The sequence below is a fragment of the Aquarana catesbeiana genome, linkage group LG02 (assembly GCF_042186555.1).
Source record: "Aquarana catesbeiana isolate 2022-GZ linkage group LG02, ASM4218655v1, whole genome shotgun sequence".
NCBI classification, from domain to species: Eukaryota; Metazoa; Chordata; class Amphibia; order Anura; family Ranidae; genus Aquarana; species Aquarana catesbeiana.
Genome location: NC_133325.1, coordinates 133,648,202 through 133,674,705, shown reverse-complemented (window position 1 = coordinate 133,674,705; position 26,504 = coordinate 133,648,202). Strand labels below are relative to the sequence as shown.

The 26,504-nt window shown below is 42.9% G+C and overlaps 1 protein-coding gene across 1 annotated transcript in view; it reads right to left on the bottom strand.

Moving 5' to 3' along the window:
• RDX (radixin) overlaps window positions 1-26,504 on the bottom strand; it is a 227,520-nt gene that overhangs the window by 148,180 nt on the left and 52,836 nt on the right. Inside the window, exon 2 of the mRNA XM_073613487.1 lies at window positions 3,115-3,173. Within this exon, the coding sequence (XP_073469588.1) occupies window positions 3,115-3,126 (12 nt within the window). The 5' untranslated portion in view covers window positions 3,127-3,173. The remainder of the gene's footprint in view (window positions 1-3,114; window positions 3,174-26,504) is intronic.

Here is a 26,504-nt window from a genome sequence, read left to right as displayed (position 1 = left end):
CAGCTGAGAACAGAGGGAATGTGATCACTCAAAAAAAAAAAAAACCATTATAAATACCTTTTTTTTTTTTTTTTTATCTATACGAAAATGTTTTTCCTGTAATTTTTATTTTAAACTGAATGGGTTGTTTTACAAGGTGATCGTTTACAATCACTTTAACTATTGTACCAGAGACACAACAGAAAGGAAAAGAAAAGAAAATGACTTTACCACTTGCCGCCCGCCATATAGCAGAATGACGGCGGCAAAGTGGTTTCAATATCCTGACTGGGCGTCAGGATATTAAGCCGCTGCGCGCCCCCGGGGGCATGCATCGCCGCGATCGTTGTTGAGGTGTGTCAGTCTGACACACCGCAACTCCAATCTAGGTAAAGAGTCTCTGACGGAGACTCTTTACCACGTGATCAGCCATGCCCAATCACGGCTGTTCACAATGTAAATAGGAAGAGCCGGTGATCGACTTTTCCTCACTCGCGTCTGACATACGCGAATAGAGGAGAGGTGATCAGCTGCTCTCCTGACAGGGGGGGTCTGTGCTGATTGTTTATCAGCACAGCCCCCCCTCGGATCCCACCCAGGACCACCATCATGTCACCCAAGACCACCAGGATAGCCATCCACACTGGACCACCAGGTATGCCCCCCTAGACCCCCAGGGAAATACTAATCTGTGCCCAGGCAGCTGCCAATCAGTGCCCACTCACAATGCCACCAGGGATTCCTATCAGTGCCGCCCAGCAGTGCCCAGCAGTGCCGCCTAACAGTGCCCAGCAGTGCCGCCTAACAGTGCCCAGCAGTGCCGCCTAACAGTGCCCAGCAGTGACGCCTAACAGTGCCCAGCAGTGCCGCCTAACAGTGCCCAGCAGTGCCGCCTAACAGTGCCCAGCAGTGCCGCCTAACAGTGCCACCCATAAAAACCCATCTTTGCAGCCTTTCAGTGCCCATCAGTGCCCACCTGTGCCACCCATGAGTGCCCATCAGTGCCGCCTATCAATGCCCATCAGTGTTGCATATCAGTACCACCCATCAGTGCTGCAAATCAGTACCACCCATCAGTGCCGCCTATCAATGCCCATCAGTGCTGCATATCAGTACCACCCATCAGTGCCGCCTACCAGTGCCCATCAGTGCCACCTTATCCATGCCACCTTATCAGTGCCAGTCAGTGCCGCCTTATCAGTGCCCATCAGTGAAAGAGAAAACGTACTTATTTACAAAATTTTATAACAAACAAAACTTTAATTTTTTTCAAAATTTTTGGTCCTTTTTTATTTGTTTAGCAAAAAATAAAAACCACAGAGGTGATCAAATACCACCAAAAGAAAGCTCTATTTGTGGGAACAAAATGATAAAAATTTCGTTTGGGTACAGTGATGTATGACCACGCAATTGTCATTCAAACTGCGACAGCACTGAAAGCTGAAAATTGGTCCAGGCAGGAAGGTGTATAAGTGCCCTGTATTGAAGTGGTTAAAATTGGGGGAAACCAACTCTTAGTTGGCACTGGGACAGATGTCCCCATTGGAACATTTCCCCACTGTTGGTCCAGTGACCAAAAAAAAAAGATAAATCTCTGAAGAAGGGGCAAAGAATGCAATACAAACTTGACAGGCATTCCCCAGCCCCTTGCTGCTCCTGCAAAGACACATGTCAACTGCCTACAATCGCCTGCCTGGCCATGTGAAAGGAGCTTTGGACAGTTAAACCAGGAACAGGTATCACCATGGGGCAATTTGCCCAACTCACAAAAACGTAGTACATATATGCTGTATTTTTTCCAGCATGACACACACCATGCACTGGAGTAGTTCATAATAAATGGCACTGCACATATGGTGCATTAATACGCGTTATAGGAACGGGCTGGTGTGAACAAAACTTTTTTAGTGGTGTTCAGAGCCACAACTAGCAGTAATGTATTAGTGTACGTTTACATGTTAGCAGTTAGAGACCAGGGTCTGTTGTTCCAGCAGCTACCAATGTGGGCTCATCAGGAAAGGAGCATACCTGGTACATCCTAGGTTCTAGAAAGATTAATAAATTACAATCTTATGGTAATGAGGGGTTACCTTTCTTTCTTTTCAATGATTTGTATTTACATGTACTTGTATTTGTGGAATAAGCATTTTTTTTCACATATTTGCCAAGAAGCGGAGAAGAGAAGGAGCAGAATGAGGGGCCAAACAACTATTTAAACAACCCAGGATGTTTTAAACTGCAAAATGACCTTACAGTGGTAGAAAATGCCTTTGTTTATCTTTTACCTACAGGTAAGCATATAATAAAGGCTTACCTGCAGGTACTGTGACTATCTCCTAAACATGCACTGTTTAGGAGATATTTACTTATATAGCAGCCGGTGAAATCAGAGGTGCATGCCACTGTGCTCTCAATGGATGCAATGCCGTCCATTGAGAGAGCTGTGCCATGGCGTGCATGCGAGGGAGTAAAGTCATCACGGCTTGGCCATTCATACGGCCAGAGCCTGTGAACCCAGAAGGAAGACAGGGTGATGATAGAAGCCCTGTCATTGCTGACAGCGTCGCACTAGAGACATCAATTCACAGGGAAGTCCCAAATAATGTGCTAGTATGCAATGCATATTAGCACATTAGGACATTGCCTTGCAGGGGGAAAGCTTTTTTTGTGGACACTTTACTACCACTTTAAGATGTTGAAAATACAAACAATGGTTTATTACTAAATTCAAGTCCACCCATACAGATTAGGCTTTATGCATACAGGGTGTTTGCCCATCTTTCCCAGACTCCTTTCTCCCAGGTAGCATTTTGGCAGAAACAATAATTTGATTGTAAATACATTTAGGTCCTTCAAGCACTTAAGCGTTAATTTGTTTCTTTGGCCGGAATAATAATTTATTCTGGACATTGAAACGAATTAAAGTTCCAGCGTTTGACGCGTCTAGCACCAACATAAGTTTACAAGCGTCAAGCAGTTTCTCTGCCAAAATGCTGCTGCTGTTAGCATAGAGGCAGGAAAAAAAGCCAGATACCCCTAACAGCAGCATTAAAAACTTCCAGTGTTCATGAGGCCTTACCCAAGAAAACAGCAACAAACACAGCATGCAAGTATGAATACATTTATTGGACGTACCGGCTTCGGCATCTTGCTTGTGTTTTCGTCACACTAGGCCAGTAAATGATTATCCTTTCCTGCAGAAAAAAAATAAATAAATACAAATTTCCAGTCAGTGCTATGAGATCATACATGGAAATCCACAACTGTCAAGGCATGCAAGTGGTGTACACAGTGGGAATTTGTATGCGGGTACATACTACCTACAGGTATAAACATCCTCAGTCTTCTACACACCTTGCTGCCTTCTCCTATAATGGCTAATGCTTTTGTTCCCTTTCATCACCAAAGAAGAATGAGATGAAACAGGTAATGAAAGTTCAAATGGAACAGGATGATACCATCCTAGCACATTCTTTGACAACACTAGAAAATGGACAGGAAAGGATTAAGCTGTATGTGACATACGAGACATGTTCTTAGAAGTCTTTTTAGTGGAAAAGCTAATCCCCAAATACAAAAAACACTTCTATCTCCTCTCCTTGTATTGGACATGAATCTACAAAAATTCAACTACAAAATCCATTGGCAGCAAAGTAAAGAAATGGTCACTTTGCTCATTCACAGCAAAATTACAGTACCTCCCGATGACCTTAAGCCATTCCGCTCCTCCCAGCAAGGTATACCTGCCAATTCGTACTCCCTTGAAGCCTACTAATCAACTTCTGTACCACCAGCCTGTTAGACAATTTCTGCACGATCAGCGCCACCAGCTATAACCAACAGCGCTGATCAATGTCCTCTGATGGCAGGGAAGTCTCCTTGCCATCAGAACACAATGGTTCAGTGGGAGCAATCCCCTCATCCACATTGATTGTGTGGCTGGGGGAATCGGGTCTTTTTGCTCAATCCACAGGCTAAACAAAAAAAAAAAAAAAAAAAAAAAGACTAAATGTATAGGCTGCCTAACACAAGACCAAACTGTAAAATTACTAGGAGAATCCTGGAAATGAAAGAAATTCATAGGAATTCAGCAATTACCACATTCAACCAACATGCACACTTAAAGTGATTGTAAACCCGAAAAAAAAAACAAAAAAAAAAAAAAAACACAAACCCTATTAGACAAAGGCATAATGAGCTAGTATGCATCGCATACTAGCTCATTATGAAATAGTTACCTTAGATCGAAGCTCTTGCAGCAGCCCCACACACCGCTGTGACCGGCGACATGTCTCCCAGAGTTATTTCTGGGTTCGCGGGCTCCGGCGCTGTGATTAGCCGGGAACCGCGATGACGGCATTCACGCGCATGCGTGTGGGAGCTGATGGTCACGTGCAGGTTTAGGAGATATTTCCAGTACCTGCAGGTAAGCCTTATTATAGGCTTACCTGTAGGTAAAAGTGGTGTGTAAGAGTTTACAACCACTTTAATAGTTTAACCTGTGTGGAAAATAAAAGTAGGGAAGAAGAATATCTTTATTTTACATTGCAGGTTATCCCTCTAAGGAATTCATGACATTCCAAGGTGGTATAGGGAAGTTAGGTTGTTCATTGGGCTGCACAGCCTGATATTTTTTAGAACTCAAAGCACTTTAAAATGTAAACTCAGTAGTATGTCTATAACAAAGGTTTGTTAAAAGGGAGAGTAAACTACCTTTGTTGATTTTTACCTACAGTTAAGCCTATAATAAGGCATACCTAAAAGTACAGGAAAATTCTAAATGTGTACCGTTTAGGAGATATTTACTTTAGAAGCAGCCAGTAATGTTCCCGGGACGTGCTCTGAAGGCCTGTGCCAGAAAAAGTGACTCCTGCACGCATGCGCGGGAGTCACATTGGCCCGGCCATTCATACGACCAAAGCCTACAAACCCGAAAGGAAGACCGGGTGAAGATGGCAGCGCCAATAGTGGTGACAGCGCGCCGCAGGAAGGCTTCATTTTCAGCTAAGTCTTTTTTTTGCTGTGGTTTACTACTGCTTTAAAGTAGTAGCAGTAACAGTAGCAGTAGCAGATCACATTTGATCCTATGCTTTGAATCAAAGTGAATAAATGTTCATCAATAAAAGGTTTTGATGAAAATTTGTCATCACAAGGTAAACCCAATATAATTTTAATAAAGTTAATCTCTTTTGGAGGTCTCCATGGGTCGGAGAAACTGAAGAAAAAAATAAATAAAAAATTTAAAAAAAAAAAACCTATGTTGGAGGAGTTAGTAAAAGGGAAAGACGACACTTTTGTGGTGGTATAAGTATTAGTACATTCTTCCTGTGCCAAATCACATTAAAAGTGCTATGCCCAGGATACCATAGGACTTCTTCCGTAAGTTACGCTCAGTATTTATTAGATATGTCTGGCAGAGCAAACCCCTGAGGCTCAAGAGATCCCTCTTACAAAGACCAAAACTGAGAGGAAGCGTTGGCCTCCCTGACCCAGCTCTGTATTACACAGCAGTCCACATGAACAGAGTTGTGGACTGGTGCAGGCACTCATCACATAAGCTATGGATTGGGTTAGAACAGGAAACAGTTCCGTTTCCCCATTGAAGGTCTACCTTGGAGTGGAACTCATTCTTCCAGATTCTCACCTTCCCACCCATTGCTTGAACCCACCTTAGGGGAACTCCGTAGATACTTCCAATTGGCGGAGACGCCCAATTTTCCTTCCCCACTGACACCCATAATTGGACATCCGGATTTCCACCCAGGCCTCTCCGATAGGTCCTTTCGGCTCCACTCAGATCGGAGTCTAGTTAGAGCCTCCTCTTTTTGTGGGCCTTCGGATTGGAGTGACCCTTCTAACATATACCCTAGTTTTAACTCTTTTTGGGCAGATGGAAGATCTTACAATTGTCACACTTTCTCAGATCCCTTCCAGAGGTCAGCGGTTTCTGTAGACAACCAACACCCTTTGAGGAGTTGTGCATGGGCGAGGAGCCAATTCGGAAATCTCTTTCTCATTCTTACAATATCTTACTGGCCCATACGTTCCAACAGGATCCCTCATACTTGGGGAAGTGGGAGAGAGATCTGAACATTACGTTTACAGAAGACCAAAAACCCCGAATCCTCTTCTTTGCACATAAATCCTCTTTATGTAGCAAATACCAAGAAGTTACCTTCAAAATTCTGACACGATAGTACAGGACATCTTCGGTGCTAGCATCCATATTCCCAGGGCACAGTCCCCTATGTTGGAGATGTGGCACACAAAATGGCACATTAATTCACATCTTCTGGAATTGCTCGGCCTTGACTCCTTTCTGGAGACAGGTTTTGGGAATCGTTCACAAACCCACTGATGTGGCTCTTCAGAACAATCCAGCGGCAGTACTCCTGAATCTGACTCCGATGTCTAGTGGGCGGCAAATCTTTGCTGAAACACCTTTTGAACGCGGCTAGGGCGTGTGTCCCCAGCATGTGGAAGCAGCAGTCCCCTCCGACAGTGACACAATGGTTTAGCAGGGTCTGCGATATTCAGCGAATGGAGAGCCTCACAGCTGCTCTCAGGGAAAAAGAGGAGGAACATGGTACCCGTTGGACACATTGGAATATGTTTCGCTTTTCAGACGAATACAACTCTTATACATAGGTATCCGGTCCCTAGATGCTTCGGGGCTGCGGGTCGTCGGCCTCGCCGGAACCCTATACCCATCCCCCTTCCTTCTTGCTTTTCCATTTCTGTTTCTCCTTATTCCTATTCCTTTCTTCCTCCTTTGGCACTACTAGTGTCCTTTACCTTTTTTCCCCATCAGTAAGGGGGAAAAAAAAAAAAAAAAAAAAAACCCCGGATTGCAGTATCCCATTTTGGTACCACTCCTATGGTCGTAGGATTGAGCACCATAATTTTTATATAATGCAATACATAGAATTAATTCACTATAAGATAGCAGAGCATTATTTGGCCAATAGGGATAGACTGGTATTACCCCTCGGGAAGTCACTTAGTTACATTGCATTGTTGGAGCACCCTCGTTTGAATTATGCTTAGTTTATGTTTATTACTTAATTTCGGATAGAGGGCATTCTCCTCAGCGCTGATGGATAAATCAAGCTGGAACCGTTAACCTACGACTCCCTGCCTGCCTTGAATTTGTTTTATTTTTTGTGTGTGAAAAAATACAAACAGAAACAGATAACTGTCATATTGTATTGTTGATTTAATTGTATAATCTGCACTCCCTAAATAAAGATTTAAAAAAAAAAAAAAAAGTGCTATGCCCATCATATGCAGCCACTGTGCCCACCCCCACCCACTCGATTTGCAGCTCCGTCGCAGCAGCCGCCCCCCCCCCACCCGATCGCAGCTCCAGCACACACACACACACACACACACACACACACACACACACCTCTGACGTCCTGCCTCCTGATTGCCGGGGAGGAAGGTTAGTGTGAAAATAGCAAAAATTAATTGGCTATGGTCACACAATTGGGTGGGATCTCTTCACCCCGAGCCCACCCGATTTTGAAGAATATTAGAGCCTCTGGCATCCTGAAAGGGGCCGGGCGCATTTGATTGGGGGGGGGGGGGGGGGTGCGGCTCCCGTGCACCCACAGTGCACGGGCCGCTACTGACAGGAAATGTTAACTAGGCAGGCAAAAAGAAGCTGCCTCATTCTTTGTTAATTCCCCAAGAGGTATGGATTATTTCTCAGTACACCATAGACTAGGAAAAAAAAGAAACCGGCTTTACCCACCATGCTATGCTGTCACATAGCCGTATTAGTGCAATTGTGACAGAGAAAATTGAGTACTATTCGTGATACTTTTTTAGCGCCTTCCAAATTCACATGGCAGTAGAGCTACTCTTCCTGCCTTTACTCGTCATGGAAAAGTGCTACCTGGTCATATATTATGATTTTGGCCTCATGCAAATTGGATTTTTTCTGCAGATCCTTAGAGCGTTTGCAGGTTTTTTTTTCTGCCTCTAAACCCCCCTGCATGTTAGCCTGTGTGTACAAGCACATTGAGGAGTTTAGCGTCAGAAAAAACCCACTGCCATGGCGTCCAGGAGCAGCAAAGTTTTGGCAGAAGGAATGCTTGATGCCTGCAACTGCACCTAAAACACATTTTTAACATTAGACACATTTAGCACTGGAGCATTCATTTCACGGGCCAGAATACCTTATTATTGTGGCCAATAAAATTAACGCCCAATTGCATTACAAATGTGTTTTTTCCTGCCAAAAGGCTTCTAGCAGAGTTAGTAAAATTTCCAGTGTTCATATGGCCTTTAACAGCTAAACATTTTAAAGTGGTTGTAAAACCCTTACATATACCCACTGAATTGGCCAGCCTCAGGTGATACAAATATTTGAAACAAATCCTCCTAAATAATACGTTGAACCCATTTATCTGCCAGCCCTCTTTTCTCTACAGCCTTCCAAAACAGAGATGAAAGGCTATTTTCCAGCTCTCGGAGAGGCGGGGGTGGGGTCTAATGTCACACACTGCAGAGCATAGAGCAGGATTGTAAATCTGGGACCTAAAACAAGAGAAAGACACACACACACACACACACACACACACACACGCACACTTATAGGGAAATATGCACAACTGAGGCCTTCAATTACCTATTTGTCGGGGAGCTGTCTCCCGGGATCGCCTGGTGTCAGGAAAATTGATTGGAAATGACTAATGCAGATAGCCGAGGGAGGAGAGAAAAGTTTGAAATCACACTACATTGAAATGAAGCACACACTATAGGAGGAGATGCTTGGGTCATTTTTCATTTTGGAGGTTTACGACCACTTTAAAACCGTAGCCAATTTTCCACAACATCAGAGATATTGGACATGCTGAATGGATATATTGGACATACTGGATGGAAATATTGGACATGTTTTCATAAAGGCTTTGTAATGAGAAAATCAGAATACACAGGAAAATATAAGAAAATAAAAAGCTTTGATCTGGGAAACAAAGCCATTTCTGAGAAGAGTGCATGAAGACACTGAGCACAGCTCTGTTACATTCTCAAAGTAATGTTAAACCTACATTTTAAAAAAAAATTACAAACATGTTATTACTTACCTGCTCTGTGCAATGGTTTTGCACAGAGCAGCCCCGATCCAGAGCCCCCTCTGGCACCTCCAAGCCCCTTCTCTTTGGCAAGTGCCCCCTCGCTCCTGAGTCGCCTGGTCTGTGTCTAGTGACACAGGCCAGGCAACTCAGCCCTGCCCCCCGTCACAGCATTCAATGGACAGCAGCGGAAGCCAATGGCGCTCACTGCTATCATTCTGGCCAATGAGGGGGAAGAAAGCGGTGAGCCGCTGCCCTTATGCACGTCGCTGGATCGAATCAGGCACACGTAAGAATTGGGTAGTGGAATCCTGCTGCAGAAAAGGCTTTTTATCCTAATGCATAGAATGCATTAAAGGGGTTGTAAAGTTTTCTTTCTTTTTTAAATAACATGTTATACTTACCTCTTCTGTGTAAGTTTTTGTTTTAGGTAAGGTAAGTTTAGGTAAGTTTAGGTTTTGCACAGAGTGGCCCCGATCCTCCTTTTCTGGGGTACCCCAGTGGTGCTCCTCCTTTCCTTGAGTGCCCCCACGGAGAGCCACCTTCCATGTGGGCATGCTCCAAGTCCTGCTGCTGCGTCCACCGACAGAGAGCAGGTCTCGACCCCGCCCCCGGGTCACTGGATTTGCTGCCATCAATCTATCCAATGAGGACCCAAGACAGCGGCTGGAGCTGCTGTGCTCGTCCCCGTAACAATCAAGTTCAGGTAAGAAAAAGGGGGGCTGCTGCCCTACAGAAGGTTTGGCACCTTAATGCATAGAATGCATTAACCAGTTGCCGACTGCCGCACGACGATGTACGTCAGCAGAACGGCACGGGCAGGCAAAAGGACTTACAGGTACGTCCTTGCCTGCCCGCGGGGGGCGATCGGACCCCCCCCCGGTGCCTGCGGCGGTCGGCAAATCTTCCCCGGCAATCGGAGGTGAGGGGGAGGCCATCCATTCGTGGCCCCCCTCACGATCGCTCCCAGCCAATGGGATGATTTACCTGCCTCTGTATTGTACACAGAGGCAGAGGAAATGATGTCATCTCTCCTCGGCATTTTCCGTTCCGGCGCCGAGGAGAGAAGACTGTAACGTGAGTGCACCAACACAACACATCACAGTAGAACATGCCAGGCATACATTACACCCCCGATCACCCCCCAATCACCCCTGTCACACTGACACCAAGCATTTTTTTTTCTGATTACTGCATTGGTGTCAGTTTGTGACAGTTAGTGTGGTAGGGCAGTTAGTGTTAGCTCCTTTTAGGTCTAGGATACCCCCTAACCCCCCCTAATAAAGTTTTAACCCCTTGATCACCCCCCCGTCGCCAGTGTCGCTAAGCGATCATTTTTCTGATCGCTGTATTAGTGTCACTGGCGACGCTAGTTAGGGAGGTAAATATTTAGGTTCGCCGTCAGCATTTTATAGCGACAGGGACCCCCATATACTATCTAATAAATGTTTTAACCCCTTGATTGCCCCCTAGTTAACCCTTTCACCACTGATCACCTTATAACTGTTACGGGTGACGCTGGTTAGTTCGTTTATTTTTTATAGTGTCAGGGAACCCGCCGTTTATTACCGAATAAAGGTTTAGCCCCCTGATCGCCCGGCGGTGATATGTGTCGCCCCAGGCAGCGTCAGATTAGCGCCAGTACCGCTAACACCCACGCACGCAGCATACGCCTCCCTTAGTGGTATAGTATCTGAACGGATCAATATCTGATCAGATCTATACTAGCGTCCCCAGCAGTTTAGTGTTCCCAAAAACGCAGTGTTAGTGGGATCAGCCCAGATACCTGCTAGCACCTGCATTTTGCCCCTCCGCCCAGCCCAGCCCACCCAAGTGCAGTATCGATCGATCACTGTCACTTACAAAACACTAAACACATAACTGCAGCGTTCGCAGAGTCAGGCCTGATCCCTGCGATTGCTAACAGTTTTTTTGGTAGCGTTTTGGTGAACTGGCAAGCACCAGCCCCAGGCAGCGTCAGGTTAGTGCCAGTAACGCTAACACCCACGCACGCACCGTACACCTCCCTTAGTGGTGTAGTATCTGAACGGATCAATATCTGATCAGATCTATACTAGCGTCCCCAGCAGTTTAGGGTTCCCAAAAACGCAGTGTTAGTGGGATCAGCCCAGATACCTGCTAGCACCTGCGTTTTGCCCCTCCGCCCGGCCCAGCCCAGCCCACCCAAGTGCAGTATCGATCGATCACTGTCACTTACAAAACACTAAACGCATAACTGCAGCGTTCGCAGAGTCAGGCCTGATCCCTGCAATCGCTAACAGTTTTTTTGGTAGCGTTTTGGTGAACTGGCAAGCACCAGCGGCCTAGTACACCCCGGTCGTAGTCAAACCAGCACTGCAGTAACACTTGGTGACGTGGCGAGTCCCATAAGTGCAGTTCAAGCTGGTGAGGTGTCAAGCACAAGTAGTGTCCCTCTGCCACCAAGAAGACAAACACAGGCCCGTCGTGCCCATAATGCCCTTCATGCTGCATTCGCCAATCCTAATTGGGAACCCACCGCTCCTGCAGCGCCCGTACTTCCCCCATTCACATCCCCAACCAAATGCAGTCGGCTGCATGAGAGGCATTTTCTTTATGTCCTCCCGAGTACCCCTACCCAACAAACCCCCCCAAAAAAGATGTCGTGTCTGCAGCAAGCGCGGATATAGGCGTGACACCCGCTATTATTGTCCCTCCTGTCCTGACAATCCTGGTCTTTGCATTGGTGAATGTTTTGAACGCTACCATGCACTAGTTGAGTATTAGCGTAGGGTACAGCATTGCACAAACTAGACACACTTTCACAGGGTCTCCCAAGATGCCATCGCATTTTGAGAGACCCAAACCTGGAACAGTTATAAAAGTTAGTTACAAAAAAAAGTATATATATATATATATATATATATATATATATATATATATATATATATATATATATATATATATATATATATATATATATATATATATATAATAAAAAAAAATTGTTGTCATTTTATTGTTCTCTCTCTGTTCTCTCTCTATTGTTCTACTCTTTTTTTATTGTATTCTATCCTGCAATGTTTTATTGTTATTATGTTTTATCATGTTTGCTTTCCAGGTATGCAATTTTTTATACTTTACCGTTTACTGTGTTTTATTGTTAACCTTTTTTTGTCTTCAGGTACGCCATTCATGACTTTGAGTTGTTATACCAGAATGATGCCTGCAGGTTTAGGTATCATCTTGGTATCAATCTTTTCAGCCAGCGGTCGGCTTTCATGTAAAAGTAATCCTAGCGGCTAATTAGCCTCTAGACTGCTTTTACAAGCAGTGGGAGGGAATGCCCCCCACCATTTTATCACACCGATCTTGGTGTGGTCAGATGCTTTGAGGGCAGAGGAGAGATCTTAGAGAGATCTAAGGTCTAATAGACCCCAATTTAAAAAAAAAAAAAAAAGGAGTACCTGTCACTACCTATTGCTATCGTAGGGGATATTTTCATTCCCTGAGATAACAATAAAAATGATTTAAAAAAAAAAAAAAAAAAATGAAAAGGAACAGTTTAAAAATAATATAAAAAAGCAAAAAAATAATAAAGAGAAAAAAAAAAAAAAAAAAGCACCCCTGTCCCCCCCTGCTCTCGCGCTAAGGCGAACGCAAGCGTTGGTTTCGCGTCAAATGTAAACAGCAATTGCACCATGCATGTGAGGTATCACCGCGAAGGTCAGATCGAGGGCAGTAATTTTAGCATAGACCTCCTCTGTAAATCTAAAGTGGTAACCTGTAAAGGCTTTTAAAGGCTTTTAAAAATGTATTTATTTTGCTGCCACTGCACGTTTGTGCGCAATTTTAAAGCATGTCATGTTTGGTATCCATGTACTCGGCCTAAGATCATCTTTTTTATTTCATCAAACATTTGGGCAATATAGTGTGTTTTAGTGCATTAAATTTTTTTTAAAAAGTGTGTTTTTTGCCCAAAAAATGCGTTTGAAAAATCGCTGCGTAAATACTGTGTGAAAAAAAAAAATTAAACACCACTATTTTAATCTGTAGGGCATTTGCTTTAAAAAAATATATAAATTTTTGGGGGTTCAAAGTAATTTTCTTGCAAAAAAAAATAATTTTTTCATGTAAACAAAAAGTGTCAGAAAGGGCTTTGTCTTCAAGTGGTTAGAAGAGTGGGTGATGTGTGACATAAGCTTCTAAATGTTGTGCATAAAATGCCAGGACAGTTCAAAACCCCCCCCAAATGACCCCATTTTGGAAAGTAGACACCCCAAGCTATTTGCTGAGAGGCATGTCGAGTCCATGGAATATTTTATATTATGACAAGTTGCGGGAAAGAGACAAATTTTTTTTTTTTTTTTTTGCACAAAGTTGTCACTAAATGATATATTGCTCAAACATGCCATGGGAATATGTGAAATTACACCCCAAAAATACATTCTGTTGCTTCTCCTGAGTACGGGGATACCACTTGTGTGAGACTTTTTGGGAGCCTAGCCGCGTACGGGACCCCGAAAACCAAGCACCGCCTTCAGGCTTTCTAAGGGCGTAAATTTTCACTGCCTATCACAGTTTCGGAGGCCATGGAATGCCCAGGTGGAACAAACACCCCCCCCCCCCCCCCAAATGACCCAATTTTGGAAAGTAGACACCCCAAGCTATTTGCTGAGAGGTATAGTGAGTATTTTGCAGACCTCACTTTTTGTCACAAAGTTTTGAAAATTGAAAAAAGAAAAAAAAAAAATGTTTTTTCTTTTCTTTCTTCATTTTCAAAAACAAATGAGAGCTGCAAATAGCTTGGGGTGTCTACTTTCCAAAATGGGGTCATTTGGGGGGGGTTTTGAACTGTCCTGGCATTTTATGCACAACATTTAGAAATTTATATATTTTTTTAAAGCAAATGCCCTACAGATTAAAATAGTGGTGTTTAATTTTTTTTTTTCACACAGTATTTACGCAGCGATTTTTCAAACGCATTTTTTGGGCAAAAAACACACTTTTTAAAAAAAATTTAATGCACTAAAACACACTATATTGCCCAAATGTTTGATGAAATAAAAAAGATGATCTTAGGCCGAGTACATGGCCTCCGAAACTGTGAAAGGCAGTGAAGAGTGAAATCAAAAATTTACACCCTTAGAAATCCTGAAGGCAGAGATTGGTTTTCGGGGCCCCGTACGCGGCTAGGCTCCCAAAAAGTCCCACACATGTAGTATCCCCATACTCAGGAGAAGCAGCAAAATGTATTTTGGGGTGCAATTCTACATATGCCCATGGCCTGTGTGAGCAATATATCATTTAGTGACAACTTTGTGCAAAAAAAAAAAAAAAAAAAAAAAGTGTCACTTTCCCGCAACTTGTGTCAAAATATAAAATATTCCATGGACTCAACATGCCTCTCAGCAAATAGCTTTGGGTATCTACTTTCCAAAATGGGGTCATTTGGGTGGGGGGGGGGGTTGTGCCATCTGGGCATTTTATGGCCTTCAAAACTGTGATAGGTAGTGAGGAGTGAAATCAAAAATTTACGCCCTGAAAGCGGTGATTGGTTTTCGGGGCCCCGTACACGGCTAGGCTCCCAAAAAGTCCCACACGTGGTATACCCGTACTCAGGAGAAGCAGCTGAATGTATTTTGGGGTGCAATTCCACATATGCCCATGGCCTGTGTGAGCAATATATCATTTAGTGACAACTTTTTGTAATTTTTTTTTTTTTTTTGTCGTCATTATTCAATCACTTGGGACAAAAAAATAATATTCAATGGGCTCAACATGCCTCTCAGCAATTTCCTTGGGGTGTCTACTTTCCAAAATGGGGTCATTTGGGGGGTTTTGTACTGTCCTGCCATTTTAGCACCTCAAGAAATGACATAGGCAGTCATAAACTAAAAGCTGTGTAAATTCCAGAAAATGTACCCTAGCTTGTAGACGCTATAACTTTTGCGCAAACCAATAAATAAACACTTATTGACATTTTTTTTACCAAAGACATGTGGCCGAATACATTTTGGCCAAAATGTATGACTAAAATTGAGTTTTTTGGATTTTTTTTATAACAAAAAGTAGAAAATATAATTTTTTTCCCCAAATTTTCGGTCTTTTTCTGCTTATAGCGCAAAAAATAAAAACGGCAGAGGTGATCAAATACCATCAAAAGAAAGCTCTATTTGTGGGAAGAAAAGGATGCAAATTTCGTTTGGGTACAGCATTGCATGACCGCGCAATTAGCATTTAAAGCGACGCAGTGCCAAATTGTAAAAAGTGCTCTGGTCAGGAAGGGGGTAAATCCTTCCAGGGCTGAAGTGGTTAAGTTAAAAAATCTTGAGGCTTTCAAACCACTTTAAAGCACTCCTGCTTTTTTTGGGTTATTTTCCTCTGAAAATTCTCATTCTGACTTACAGGAGAGAACTACTTCAAAATGGGCCCCACCAGAGGCCTTAATAATCTTTACACAGAACAGGGCAGATAAATACCAGCAGTGTCTAAATATATACTTAGCATGCTGCTGATGAGAACATTTACCGTTCCAACTAACACCGTGATCTCCACCATTAAATTGCTCAGTACAGTCCAATACAGTACAGTTTCCCAGTAGGCCACCTGCCATGGGGACGCTTTGAGCTGCAGCTGCAGTGATGCCCAGGGCTTATCCAAATGCAGAGTCCTCCTCTCCATCTGTTTGTGTAATCACAAACAGCGGGTGTCTCATACAGCTGCAGTCTTAACTGTTCGGTGGCCGTCCACTGTAACAAAGCCCCGCCTCATCATCCATGATAGACGGAACACTGATTCAATTTCCCAGCATTGTATCAGTGTTCAGGTGACTGTCTATCACGGACTAGGAGGCGGGGCTTTGTTATGGCCGCCGAACAGTTCAGACTGCAGCTGTATGACACAGCGGGAGACACCCACTATGTGTAATCAAGGTACAGGCAAGGCTGCATTGCTGGCCGCCAGCAAGGCTGCATTGTTGGCATTGATGAGGTTACTACACGGGCAGGGACAGGGTTATTACTGGCAGTGCAGAACCATCATGGCAGAGTAAAAAAAAAAAAAAAAAAAAAAAAAAAGTACAAAACACACTTTACCCCAGATTACACTAAAGTGTACCCATGCATAATAGGGGTAAAAATCTCGGTGTAGCTCGCTGCACTGTTTGCAGCAGTGAATTCTCAGTAGCCCATGGTGGGTTAAATGACTGTAAAAGACATATTGAGGTGTGTGACACAACATTATCTTTTAAAATATTATTTTATTATGGCATTATATTAAATTATCGTTAAAGTATTATTTTATTATAGTATTTTATTACGAATGGGGGGTGTCGGCAAGGAGCGTGACCTCCCTGAAATTAATTTTTGCAGGTTGGGATGTCTAGATACCCTTCACAGCTTAAACTGTCACTAAACCCACATTATTAAAAAAAAAAAAAAACTTCCAATACATGGTGTATTACATGCTGTTCATACTCACTCAGTCACTAGGAGATTAATTTTCTGTATTCTGCAAAAAACTGGTTGATCCTGCTGTTCTCCATCACCACCTTCTGTTCATGTCCCCAATACAGCTAGGGATTTTGCAGCTGTGGTGTCAACTCTGCACATGCTCAGTTTTCAGTGAGTTTCTGTGTTGAGCATTTCCTCCCTATCACATCTGAGCAATCCATGCGCCTATAGAGGCGCACGTGGGTGTACACACAGTGGTAGATGACAGCCCACTGCCTCCCTCCTCCATTGCCACTAGCCAGCTAAACACAATGGGGATTGGATATTACATGTAGATTGACGAAGGATTCACTTCCCTCTTATTCTAAAACACAGGCTGGAGGGGTGTTCTCTTCACTTTTATATTTATTCACTATTCATTTATTTTTCACTGCTGCTTATATATCACCTACATGGGAGTCTCTACCATAAAGCCTACCAGTTTAACAACAGGTGCCGAGAATTGGTATGATTGACCTTCAGCTGTTGTTGATCATTAACATGATCATATGATCACATGGGTTTCCAACATAGGCTTTATATATGTTTTGTAATTCCATGCATGTCAGCTATGAGTAAGCACTCGTTGTGAGTGTGAAACGCGTCAGAAGTTTCCTGTACACTTCTGCTGTAGTGTTTTGTGTTCCTTTATGATTTAGCTTTTTACCAATAAAAGCATTCATCATTACACCGGTGTGCGGCTTCCAGCTTTCCTCGGTTTTTCTGTTAGACCCCTTTTACACTGAAGCGCCGCTAAAGCTGCCGGTCGTTTTTGCGGTGCTATAGTGTCGCGTTTTAAGGTCACGCAAATGACTTTAAAAAGAAATCCAAAAAACACCCGATTCGTGGAGCTTTTAAGGTGCTTCGGAAGTGCTGCCGAATTATTTCAACGGGCAGGGGCATTTTTGGAGCACTTTTTACAGCGCTCCAAACCCACCCCAAAGATGCTGCTTGCAGGACTTTTTCTAACGTCTGCAAGCACACGCCCGAGTGTGAAAGCACTCATGCAAATGAATAGGAGGCAGTTTTCAGGCGCTTTTTCTAGTGCTAAAATGCCTGAAAACTGCCTCAGTGTGAAAGGGGTCTAAGAAATGCTGCAAAAGCTTTCAAATTCATCATCTCCTGGTTGTAAAAAAAGCAAAAGTGCTAAATATCATAAATAGAAATATTAAAACCACTTACAGTTTTGTACAAGTAAACAAGTATGCCAATCTTCATTCTCTAGAATGAAAAACAAATAAGAATGCAGGATGGAATACGCGCACTACAAATGAATACACTCCACTTCTACAGAACATGGAAGTAAAAAGAGAAGGAACTGGAGCATTCTAATTAAACAAAAAGCAACAAGGGAACATTTTCTACCTTAGCCGATCAGCGATTACCCAAATAGTAGGTGGCTTCTCGCCAATAAAGCAGTCCACCCAAACACTTGGCTAGATCAGGTGACGATTTCATGCCTAAATGCATATTCTCCCACCCAAGCATTCTGTAGCTCAAAGCTTCAAAACGCTCAACATCCAAAATCCTATGTGCCTGTTCACATCTGAGCGTAATGTCACTTGAAACCTGTACATGAGCTTCTTTAGAGCTACAAGCTTAAAGCGTTTTGGCCCCAACAGGCATGCCAAAAAAAAAAAAAAAAAAAACACACACACATCGCATATTTTTTCCCCTATTAACAGGCTTATCATTAGCCAACAATTTTAAAAAAAATTTAATAAACACTCACCTGTCCCACAGTCCACTAATGCAGCCGCCCAAAGCCTCGCTCCACTCCCCCGCCTCTCCGCAGCGCCGGCATTGCAAGTGTGGGCACCCAGCTGCAACAGCTTGAAGCTTCACAACCGGGCAAGTTGCACTGCACTCTCTTAGTGGCCAGACAATCTTCTGGAACTTGTGACGTGTCCCAGAATATTGCAGAGGGGGAGGGGGGGGGAAGAGGAGTCTCCACCTAGACGGCGAGGCAACGAGAACAGGAAGTGGGAGCTGTTTACTTGTCAAAACTAAGTACCCACCCCCCCACCCCCAAAAAAAATTACATGCCAACCCCTCCGATTTGGTAATGGAAGCGATGTTACCACCGAAAAATGCTTACTGCGCATGCGCAATGTGTTAAGCATGGCCGCTACGCGTTCCAATTGCCTAATCTGACAGAAAACGAAGGCGGCAGCGGACATGTTGTTACACCCAGCAAAGTTTTGAATGTCACACTTTTTTTGGCAGTAAACAGCTTAAATATACAGAAATACAGTATATCAACATGACCGAGTGAGGGTGTAAAAAAAATGTCTTTTGCGCCTTATGACTATCAGTTTGGCAGTGCAGGGTGTACCAAGATGGCCGTCACCACTTGCAAACTGCAGCCTTGAGGCTGATTTTCAAAGTTAACATGAAAACAGCCTCACCGATGTAAAATACTCTATTCCAGTATATAAGCTGACTTTACTGCTAAAACAAGTGTGAAATTCCAGACTTGCTTGGGTGTAACAAGGTGGCCGTTGCCGCCTTCGTGTTCTGTCAGAATAGGAAACCTATTGGAATGCATAGCAGCAATGCTGGAAAGCATTGCACATGCGCAGTAAGCATTTTTCCTTGTCAACGTCACTTCCGTTACCAAATCTGACGGGTCGCCTAATCTGACAGAACATCATGCATGCATGCTTGAGCTAAGGGCAAATGGATTCCAGGAAGTAACTGTTACATGAATCATTTACCCTTACTCAAGATGGCCATGCTAGGGGGTTGTTTTTAAAAGTGATTTCTCAACAAAATGAAGCATAGAGACATGGGTGGATGGGAGTTTGCTTTGAATATAAAAAAATGAATTAAATAGTGTTTTTGGCTTGTGGTGCTCAGATGGAGCGAAGGTCCGCTTTAAAGGAGAAACTGCCCACTAGACAGCTTCAGAAAACAAGATTTCTGCAAGTATCCAAAGCCATACAAAGCGCGCACGCTGCACTGCGGGGGACCCGATGCGCGTGGCCGGCAGGCGCGATCGCCGCTGGCCACCGAGGATCGCGGGCACGAGAGAAAGAACGGGGATGTGTGTGTGTGTGAACACACACATCCCTGTTCTGACAGGGGAGAGGAGACAGATAGTTTGTTCCTAGTAAGTAGGAACAGCGATATGTCTCCTCCCCCAGTCAGTCCTATCCCCATACAGTTAGAAACACCAACGAGGGAACACAGTTAACCCCTTTATCACCCCCTATTGTTAACCTCTTCCCTCCCAGTGACAATTACACAGTAATCAGTGCATTTTTTATAGCTATAATCGCTGTATAAATGTCAGTGGTCCCAAAAATGTGTCAAAAAAGTGTCCGATCTGTCCATCGCAGTACCGCTAAAAATAGCAGATCACTGCCATTACTAGTTAAAAAAAAAAAAAAAAAAAAAGCCATAAAACTTTCCCATAGTTTGTAGACGCTATAACCTTTGCACAAACCAATATACCCTTATTGCGATTTTTTTTTTTACAAAAAATAAGAAGAAGAATACATATTGGCCTAAACTAATGAAGAAAATTTGTTTTTTAAATTTTAAATATAATTTATTATAGCAAAAAGCAAAAAATATTGTTTTTTATTCAAAATTGTCGCTCTTTTTTGTTTATAGCGCAAAAAATAAAAACCACAGAGGTGATCAAATACCACCAAAAGAAAGCTCTATTTGTGGGAAAAAAAAGGATGTCTAATTTTGTTTGGATACAGCATCGCACGACCGCGCAATTGTCAGTTAAAGCAACAGTGCCATATCGCAAAAAATGGCCTGGTCGTTAAGGGGGAAAATCTTCCGGTCCTTAAGTGGCTACAGTGAACCTGTGGCTTGACAGCTTGGATAGCTGGCACCTTCCGATACCTACAAATGCAGTTTGCCCTACTCCCCTAGCCCTAAATCTTTAGGAGATCTAAAATTTTAAAACTACAACTAAATCATGCACGGTGACTGTGTAGCCATTCCTTTCTGCCACCTGTACCTTCCTATTGCCAGGGTGGTCAGCCATCACATTTTCTGGCTAATAGGAAGAAGCAGGTGGCAAGAAGGTGTGGGCGAAAGCCTGTTGACAATTTTCTGTACATGGAACATGTTGGGTGCTAAGGAAGGAAGCCGTACATGCCAGCTCTCCAAACCTACAGGCATGCCAAAAGGTTGCTTTAAAAAAAAAAAAAAATAAAAAATAAAGAAACACAGTTTAGTATTGTTGACACTGGATCCCAAATATATTGAGCCCAGTGTGTATCGATTCCAGTTATGGGAACTAATGCACAGTTACAGACACTGATCACAAAAAAAAGGTACATTTACACCTCATACACATGGACGTTTAAAAAAAACGGGCTGTAAAGCTAGTAACACCACCTGGAAAAAAAAACAGCGTTAAAAACGCGATTTTATTTGCGTTTTCATTTGGCATCAATGCGCGTTTAACGCCGTTTGTAAGCGTTAACGCTAAGGTGCGTTTTTTTTAAAAAAACATCCCTCTGCTATTTTCCACTCCCAAATTACCCACATAAACATTTTTACAGCTTAAAAACTCTGACGCTAAAAAATGTCGGTATAGCGCTAATGCGCCTTTTTTTAGCTTTTTTCGGCGTCAGCGGCAAAACAGCTCTAACGCTGGAGCCTCAGAACATGCTGGGCCTTGGTTTTTTTTGGAGCTTAAAAACGACCATGCCTGTTACAGCTCAAAAACGCCATGTGTGTATGAGCCCATTGAATAACATGGAGTGGCGTTCTTAAGCAGCAAAAAAAACCTCAAAAAATCCGCTGTTAAAACATCCGTGTGTATGAGGCCTTAGGCTTAATGTACATGGGACGTTTTGAAACGTCTCCTAAAAGATTTAACTTGACAGATAGTTACTGACGTTTAAAAAGGTCCGTTTTGTCATGTTTCGTCTAGAAGCATTTTTTTTTCCAAAATAATCAAAAACGTATCTCCACTAAAAAAGCCTGTAAAAATAAATGTGGCTAAAACCCGAGTTACCGCGTTTACAAGCTGTTACAGGCGTTTGGCGTTTCAAATGCCTCTGAACATCCGTCCTGAACGCATTTTTTTGCTTTTCAAAAAATGCTTCTAAACTCAACTGCCTGGAAATGACTAAACTGACCTGTGTACATGTACTGATAAGATAACAGAGGAGAGTTCAGGGGCAGCTAAAAAAAAACGCCCAACTGCTCCTAAACGTCCGTTTACCAGCAGCAGTGTACACAAAGCCATAAACTTAAAATGTATTCAAACTAAAAAACAAAAATGTAATGTGTCAGTCCTTAGATGTGGTGGCTAAGAGGAAGTAAACTTCCATTGATTGTTTGTACCTACAGGTGAGCGTATAATAGAGATTACCTATAGGTACTGTAAATCTCTCCTAAACGTGCGCCGTTTAGGAGATATTTACTGCATATGCAGCAAATGACGTCATCAGTGCATGCGCTCTAAAGGAACAGCACAGAGCTCTGTGCCGTGACCGGCTGCGTCCGCGTGCATGCACAGGAGTGACATCACGCGGCTCTGGCCAGTCACACAGTCAGAGTCTGCAGACCCGGGAAGGAAGACGGGTGAAGATGGATATGGCCTCCAGCAGTGACAAGAAAGGCTTCGTTTGCAGGCAAGTTTCACATAATGTAAAAGTACGCGTTACATACTACTTACTATTACTTACTACTAATACTTTGCAGGTCAGGGAAAAAAAAAAAAAGTAGCACTTTAAAGAAAACCTGTAAAAGCCTGGAAAAAAAAGGAATTAAAGAGGAAGTAATTTTACCTGGATGCCCTGCCAGTAACACACTTCCTATCCTGGGACCACAATGCTCACGCTTTGTACAGTTATCCATAGGGAAATTGTCACTCTAGTCTAGACTATGCTGATTTAGCCATGGTTCGCGATTTAACATGTCAAATTAGCGGCAATGGCACCGTCCTAATTGGTGCAACACCGCACCGATTTCAAAAAGTAGTTTTTGTACTAATTTTTGTGATTTCGGGCTGCGATTTCATTGACATCTGTGCAGAATCCTACACAGATGTCTCTGAAATCGCGGCCAAAATCGGGACTGACATGCGGGAGTGAAATTGTGCGAGTTCAGCTGAACTCGCACGGCTTTATTTCTGCAGCTCAGTGTGAACCTGGGCTAAGACTACTAACATTTCCTCCCCTATCATAGAAAGGGGCTTTCGCTTTGTAGTTCATAGTAGATAGATTGGAAAGTTAACATTGTTTGAGATGACAGAACTAATATGTATTTTCTGTACTTGAAGATTAATGCAGTCATCACGTCTAAGGACTGGTAAGCTGCGATAGATTACAGTTTTGGTCTTGGGTTTACGCTAGATTCACACCTATGCATTCAGTTCATCCCATATTTGAATTACTATTATTACTTGAATGGGCTGCTGTACCTGCGGGACACACAGGCGCTTTTGCATCATGTGATTTCTGGTACTCAAAAACACACTGCGTTTTCAGACGTGAAGGGGTGCCATTAAAAATGAATGGCAGCTCCATACATCTTCAAAAGAGCAGCAGGTTTTAGCTGTGGGTGTGGGTGTGCACCTGCAACCAACTGCAGTAGTGTAAGCCTAGCCTTCAATATATTTTAAAGAAATGGCAAGCATCAAAAATCATTAAAAAGGAGGTTACATTTATAATAAGATAATAACTATACAGTTTCATATCCTCATGTATAAAGCAAGTGTTATCGTGGTAGAGTCACCTACTTATTTGTCACAATGCAAAGACAGCTACTGTCACACTACAAATAAAAACACAATGGGCAACCCAGTATTCCCCTGGTTTTGATAATACATTGACCCCATCGAAGGGCACTATAAATGTATGCAGCAACAACACACACAAGGATGAGCTCTGGCGTGTTCGCCTGCTGCACGTGCCGAGCCTGCCAGGAAGTCGGCAATGCGCTACGCTAATCACAAGCAGTGAAACATTTCCCGATCTTTGCAGCCGCACATCCAGACAATGTCTCACTGCCTGTGATTAGCGCTGTGCAGTGCAGAGTTCCTGGCGGGCTCGGCACGTGCAGCATGCGAACACGCCGGAGCTCTTTCTTAATTACCATATAATTTCTAATGTCCTGTGATTTTAAAGGATTCAATTCAACTGTCTTGATTGGGACAAGGAGGGCAACAAAGCATGCAACATGATGGATTTTTTTCACAGCTAAAAACCAAACCCTGAGCTAATGCTGAAGCAAGCCAAATTTAAAAGCATTGATATTACCGTGTGGTTTGCAATGCAGGGTAGCAAACCAAAGTAACCCATTACTACACAATACAGGCTGTAAATACACAGGCCTGAACATATAGACTTTTTTTTTTTGTTACAGATGATTAAGAAATGATGCCAAACCACAAACCACATCAAACTTAAAGGCATTCAGCTCAGTGACAATCTGAAACATACTTAAACCCAAGATAAATGGTTATCACGACTTACAGTAATAGTGCTGAAATCTTCTACCACAGTTTCTTGAATTGCAGACAGAGTGCTGCTCATTCCACAACTGACTTTACTATTACAGACTTACATTCAAAAGGATTTTCCAATATGTAAAGGTTGTTTTCAGGGATTTGTAAGCTAACAGGAGATATATTGTGGCACCTGCTGTCAGAATATACTGATCAGTGGTTGCAGCTGTAGCCGATTGGCTTCCCAGGTGCGTGGAGAGACGCCCACATTTTTTTTGCAAAGGCTCAGCCACCAGTTTGCAAAAGCCCTTAGCCCTCATTCACACACTTGCACGATTTCAAAGCCGCATTTCAGTGCAAGTTTGGGGGCGATTTGAAAGACACCTGTGTGAGTTCATGCACAGATGTCTACTGAAATCCGCCCCCGAAGTCGCCAAAAGTAGTGCAGGAACCAGTTTTGAAAATCGATTAGGTGTCGCACCGATTGGGACAGCGTCATTGCCTGCAATAGGCTGCGATATGGAATGCGATATGGAATGCGATTTGACATGTCAAATTGTGCCAAAGTGAACGGGAGCTTAGACCTGATTCACAATGAGGCGATTGCTGATATGTTATTTTACTTGTCATGCGATTCCATGTGTTCTGGAACATGAGTTTCTGTGAAGGCCATTCACATAAATGCAGTGCAAATCCAATGCAATTTTAAAGAGTTTGTCAAGCCCTGCCAGATTTGCTTTGAATCTAGTTAGGAGCAAGTTTTTTTTTTTTTTTTAACTAATAAAGCTTACGGGTAGACCATGTAACATGTTCCCGAAGGTGAACTTATCCTTTAACCCTTCACAGCCAGAGACCTTTTTTTGCACACATTTAAAAAATCATTTTAGGCCTGAAGATTACATAAAACCCCCAAATATTATATATTTTCTTAAAGCAGACACCCTAGAGCAGGAGTCCGCAAAAAAAATACAAAAGAAAAAAAAAAAAAAAAAACGGCCCTTTAAGAGCTATGGGCGGAAGTGACGTTTTGACATTGCTTCCACCCTGCATTGATATGGAGATGGGTGGGGGCCATCTTCCCCTAACTCATCTCCATGTCACACAAGAGAAGATCTGATCCCTCCACCGCTGAAGACAGCTCTATTAAATCTTCTGCCCTTTGTTGTTTTAACTTTGGATAGTAAAACTTTTTTTTCTGCCAGTAAATACCTTATACAGCCCACTTCCTCTTTCTTGTCTGGTCATTAGCCTAGGCTTATGACATCATGCACAGCTCTCTCTCTCTCACTCTCGTGCGTTTGCCAGGAAGGGAGGGGGTGTGAGTCATAAGAGGGCCAATGTGAGCTGCAGGGTTGCAGAGCTAGAGATGTGCCTCTGTGTGTTTTTGTAAATCCAGGAAGTGAACAGGCAGCAGCTTCAGCTGCCCACAGTTAAAATGGCTACAACCAGACTCAGTGGAGGGAGATTTCTGCAGCACATTTGGCAAGTACAGAATCACAGTATATATAAAATAATATGCAAAGTGGTTGGAGGGAAGCTTCAGAATGGCAAAGATGTTTTTATTACAAATTATGTGAGCAGACTGCAGTTCCTCTTTAAGTTCCTCAAGTCGCTTTTTCCCACAAACCTTTCGCTATTTTCGTTACCCATCTTTGGACTCGTTCTATTTTATCAATATCTTTTTGTAAGCGAGATCTCAAGAACTGGACACAGTATTCTAAATGAGGTCTCACTAAAAGATCTATTATAGGTTAATCAGAACCTCCTTCCTCCTGCTGGTGACTCCCTCTAGTGATTCCCTCCAGTGATGCATCCTAAAATTCTATCTGCCTTTCCCACTGCCTGATCACACTGTTTGCTCATTTTACAATCATCAGAAATAAGTACCCACAACTATATCTCAAAGTTCTCTTAAAACCCTGGGATGAATACCATCAGGGCCCATTCCATTTTTTGTGTAGATCACAAAAAATAAAAACCTAGTGGTAATCAAATACCACCAAAAGAAAGCTCTATTTGTGTGCAAAACGTGATACAAATGTCATTTGGGTACAGCATTGCATGACCAAGCAATTGCCAGTTAAAGTAGCGCAGTGCTGAATAGCTCTGGTCATTAAGGGGGTAAAACCGTCTGGAGGTCAAGTGGTTAAAAAGTTACATTTTAAGGAAGTAGCCTTTTGATTTTAAAACCAGGAGCTGTGCCCGGAAGTTCCCAAATCCATACTGAGGACATACATACACAAGCCAAAACAGAATGAAATCCAGCATTGCTTATTATCCATAAAAGGGGTCAAAAGAAGAGCCGCAATTAGCACTTATGAATGGTGGTTGTATAAGATTTCTGCAATGACGTTCAAACCTGATATTTTTATTAGCTGCCAATTAAATGGTAAATTAAAAAAAGGCAGAAAGCACACATGATTTTCAAGGGGAACTGCAGACAAGATAAAAAAAATGTTTAAATAAGAGTACAGCGCAAAAAAGAAGATACAAATCATTATTAAACACAGGTATAATGTATAAGGTATAATGAGTTTGAGATGG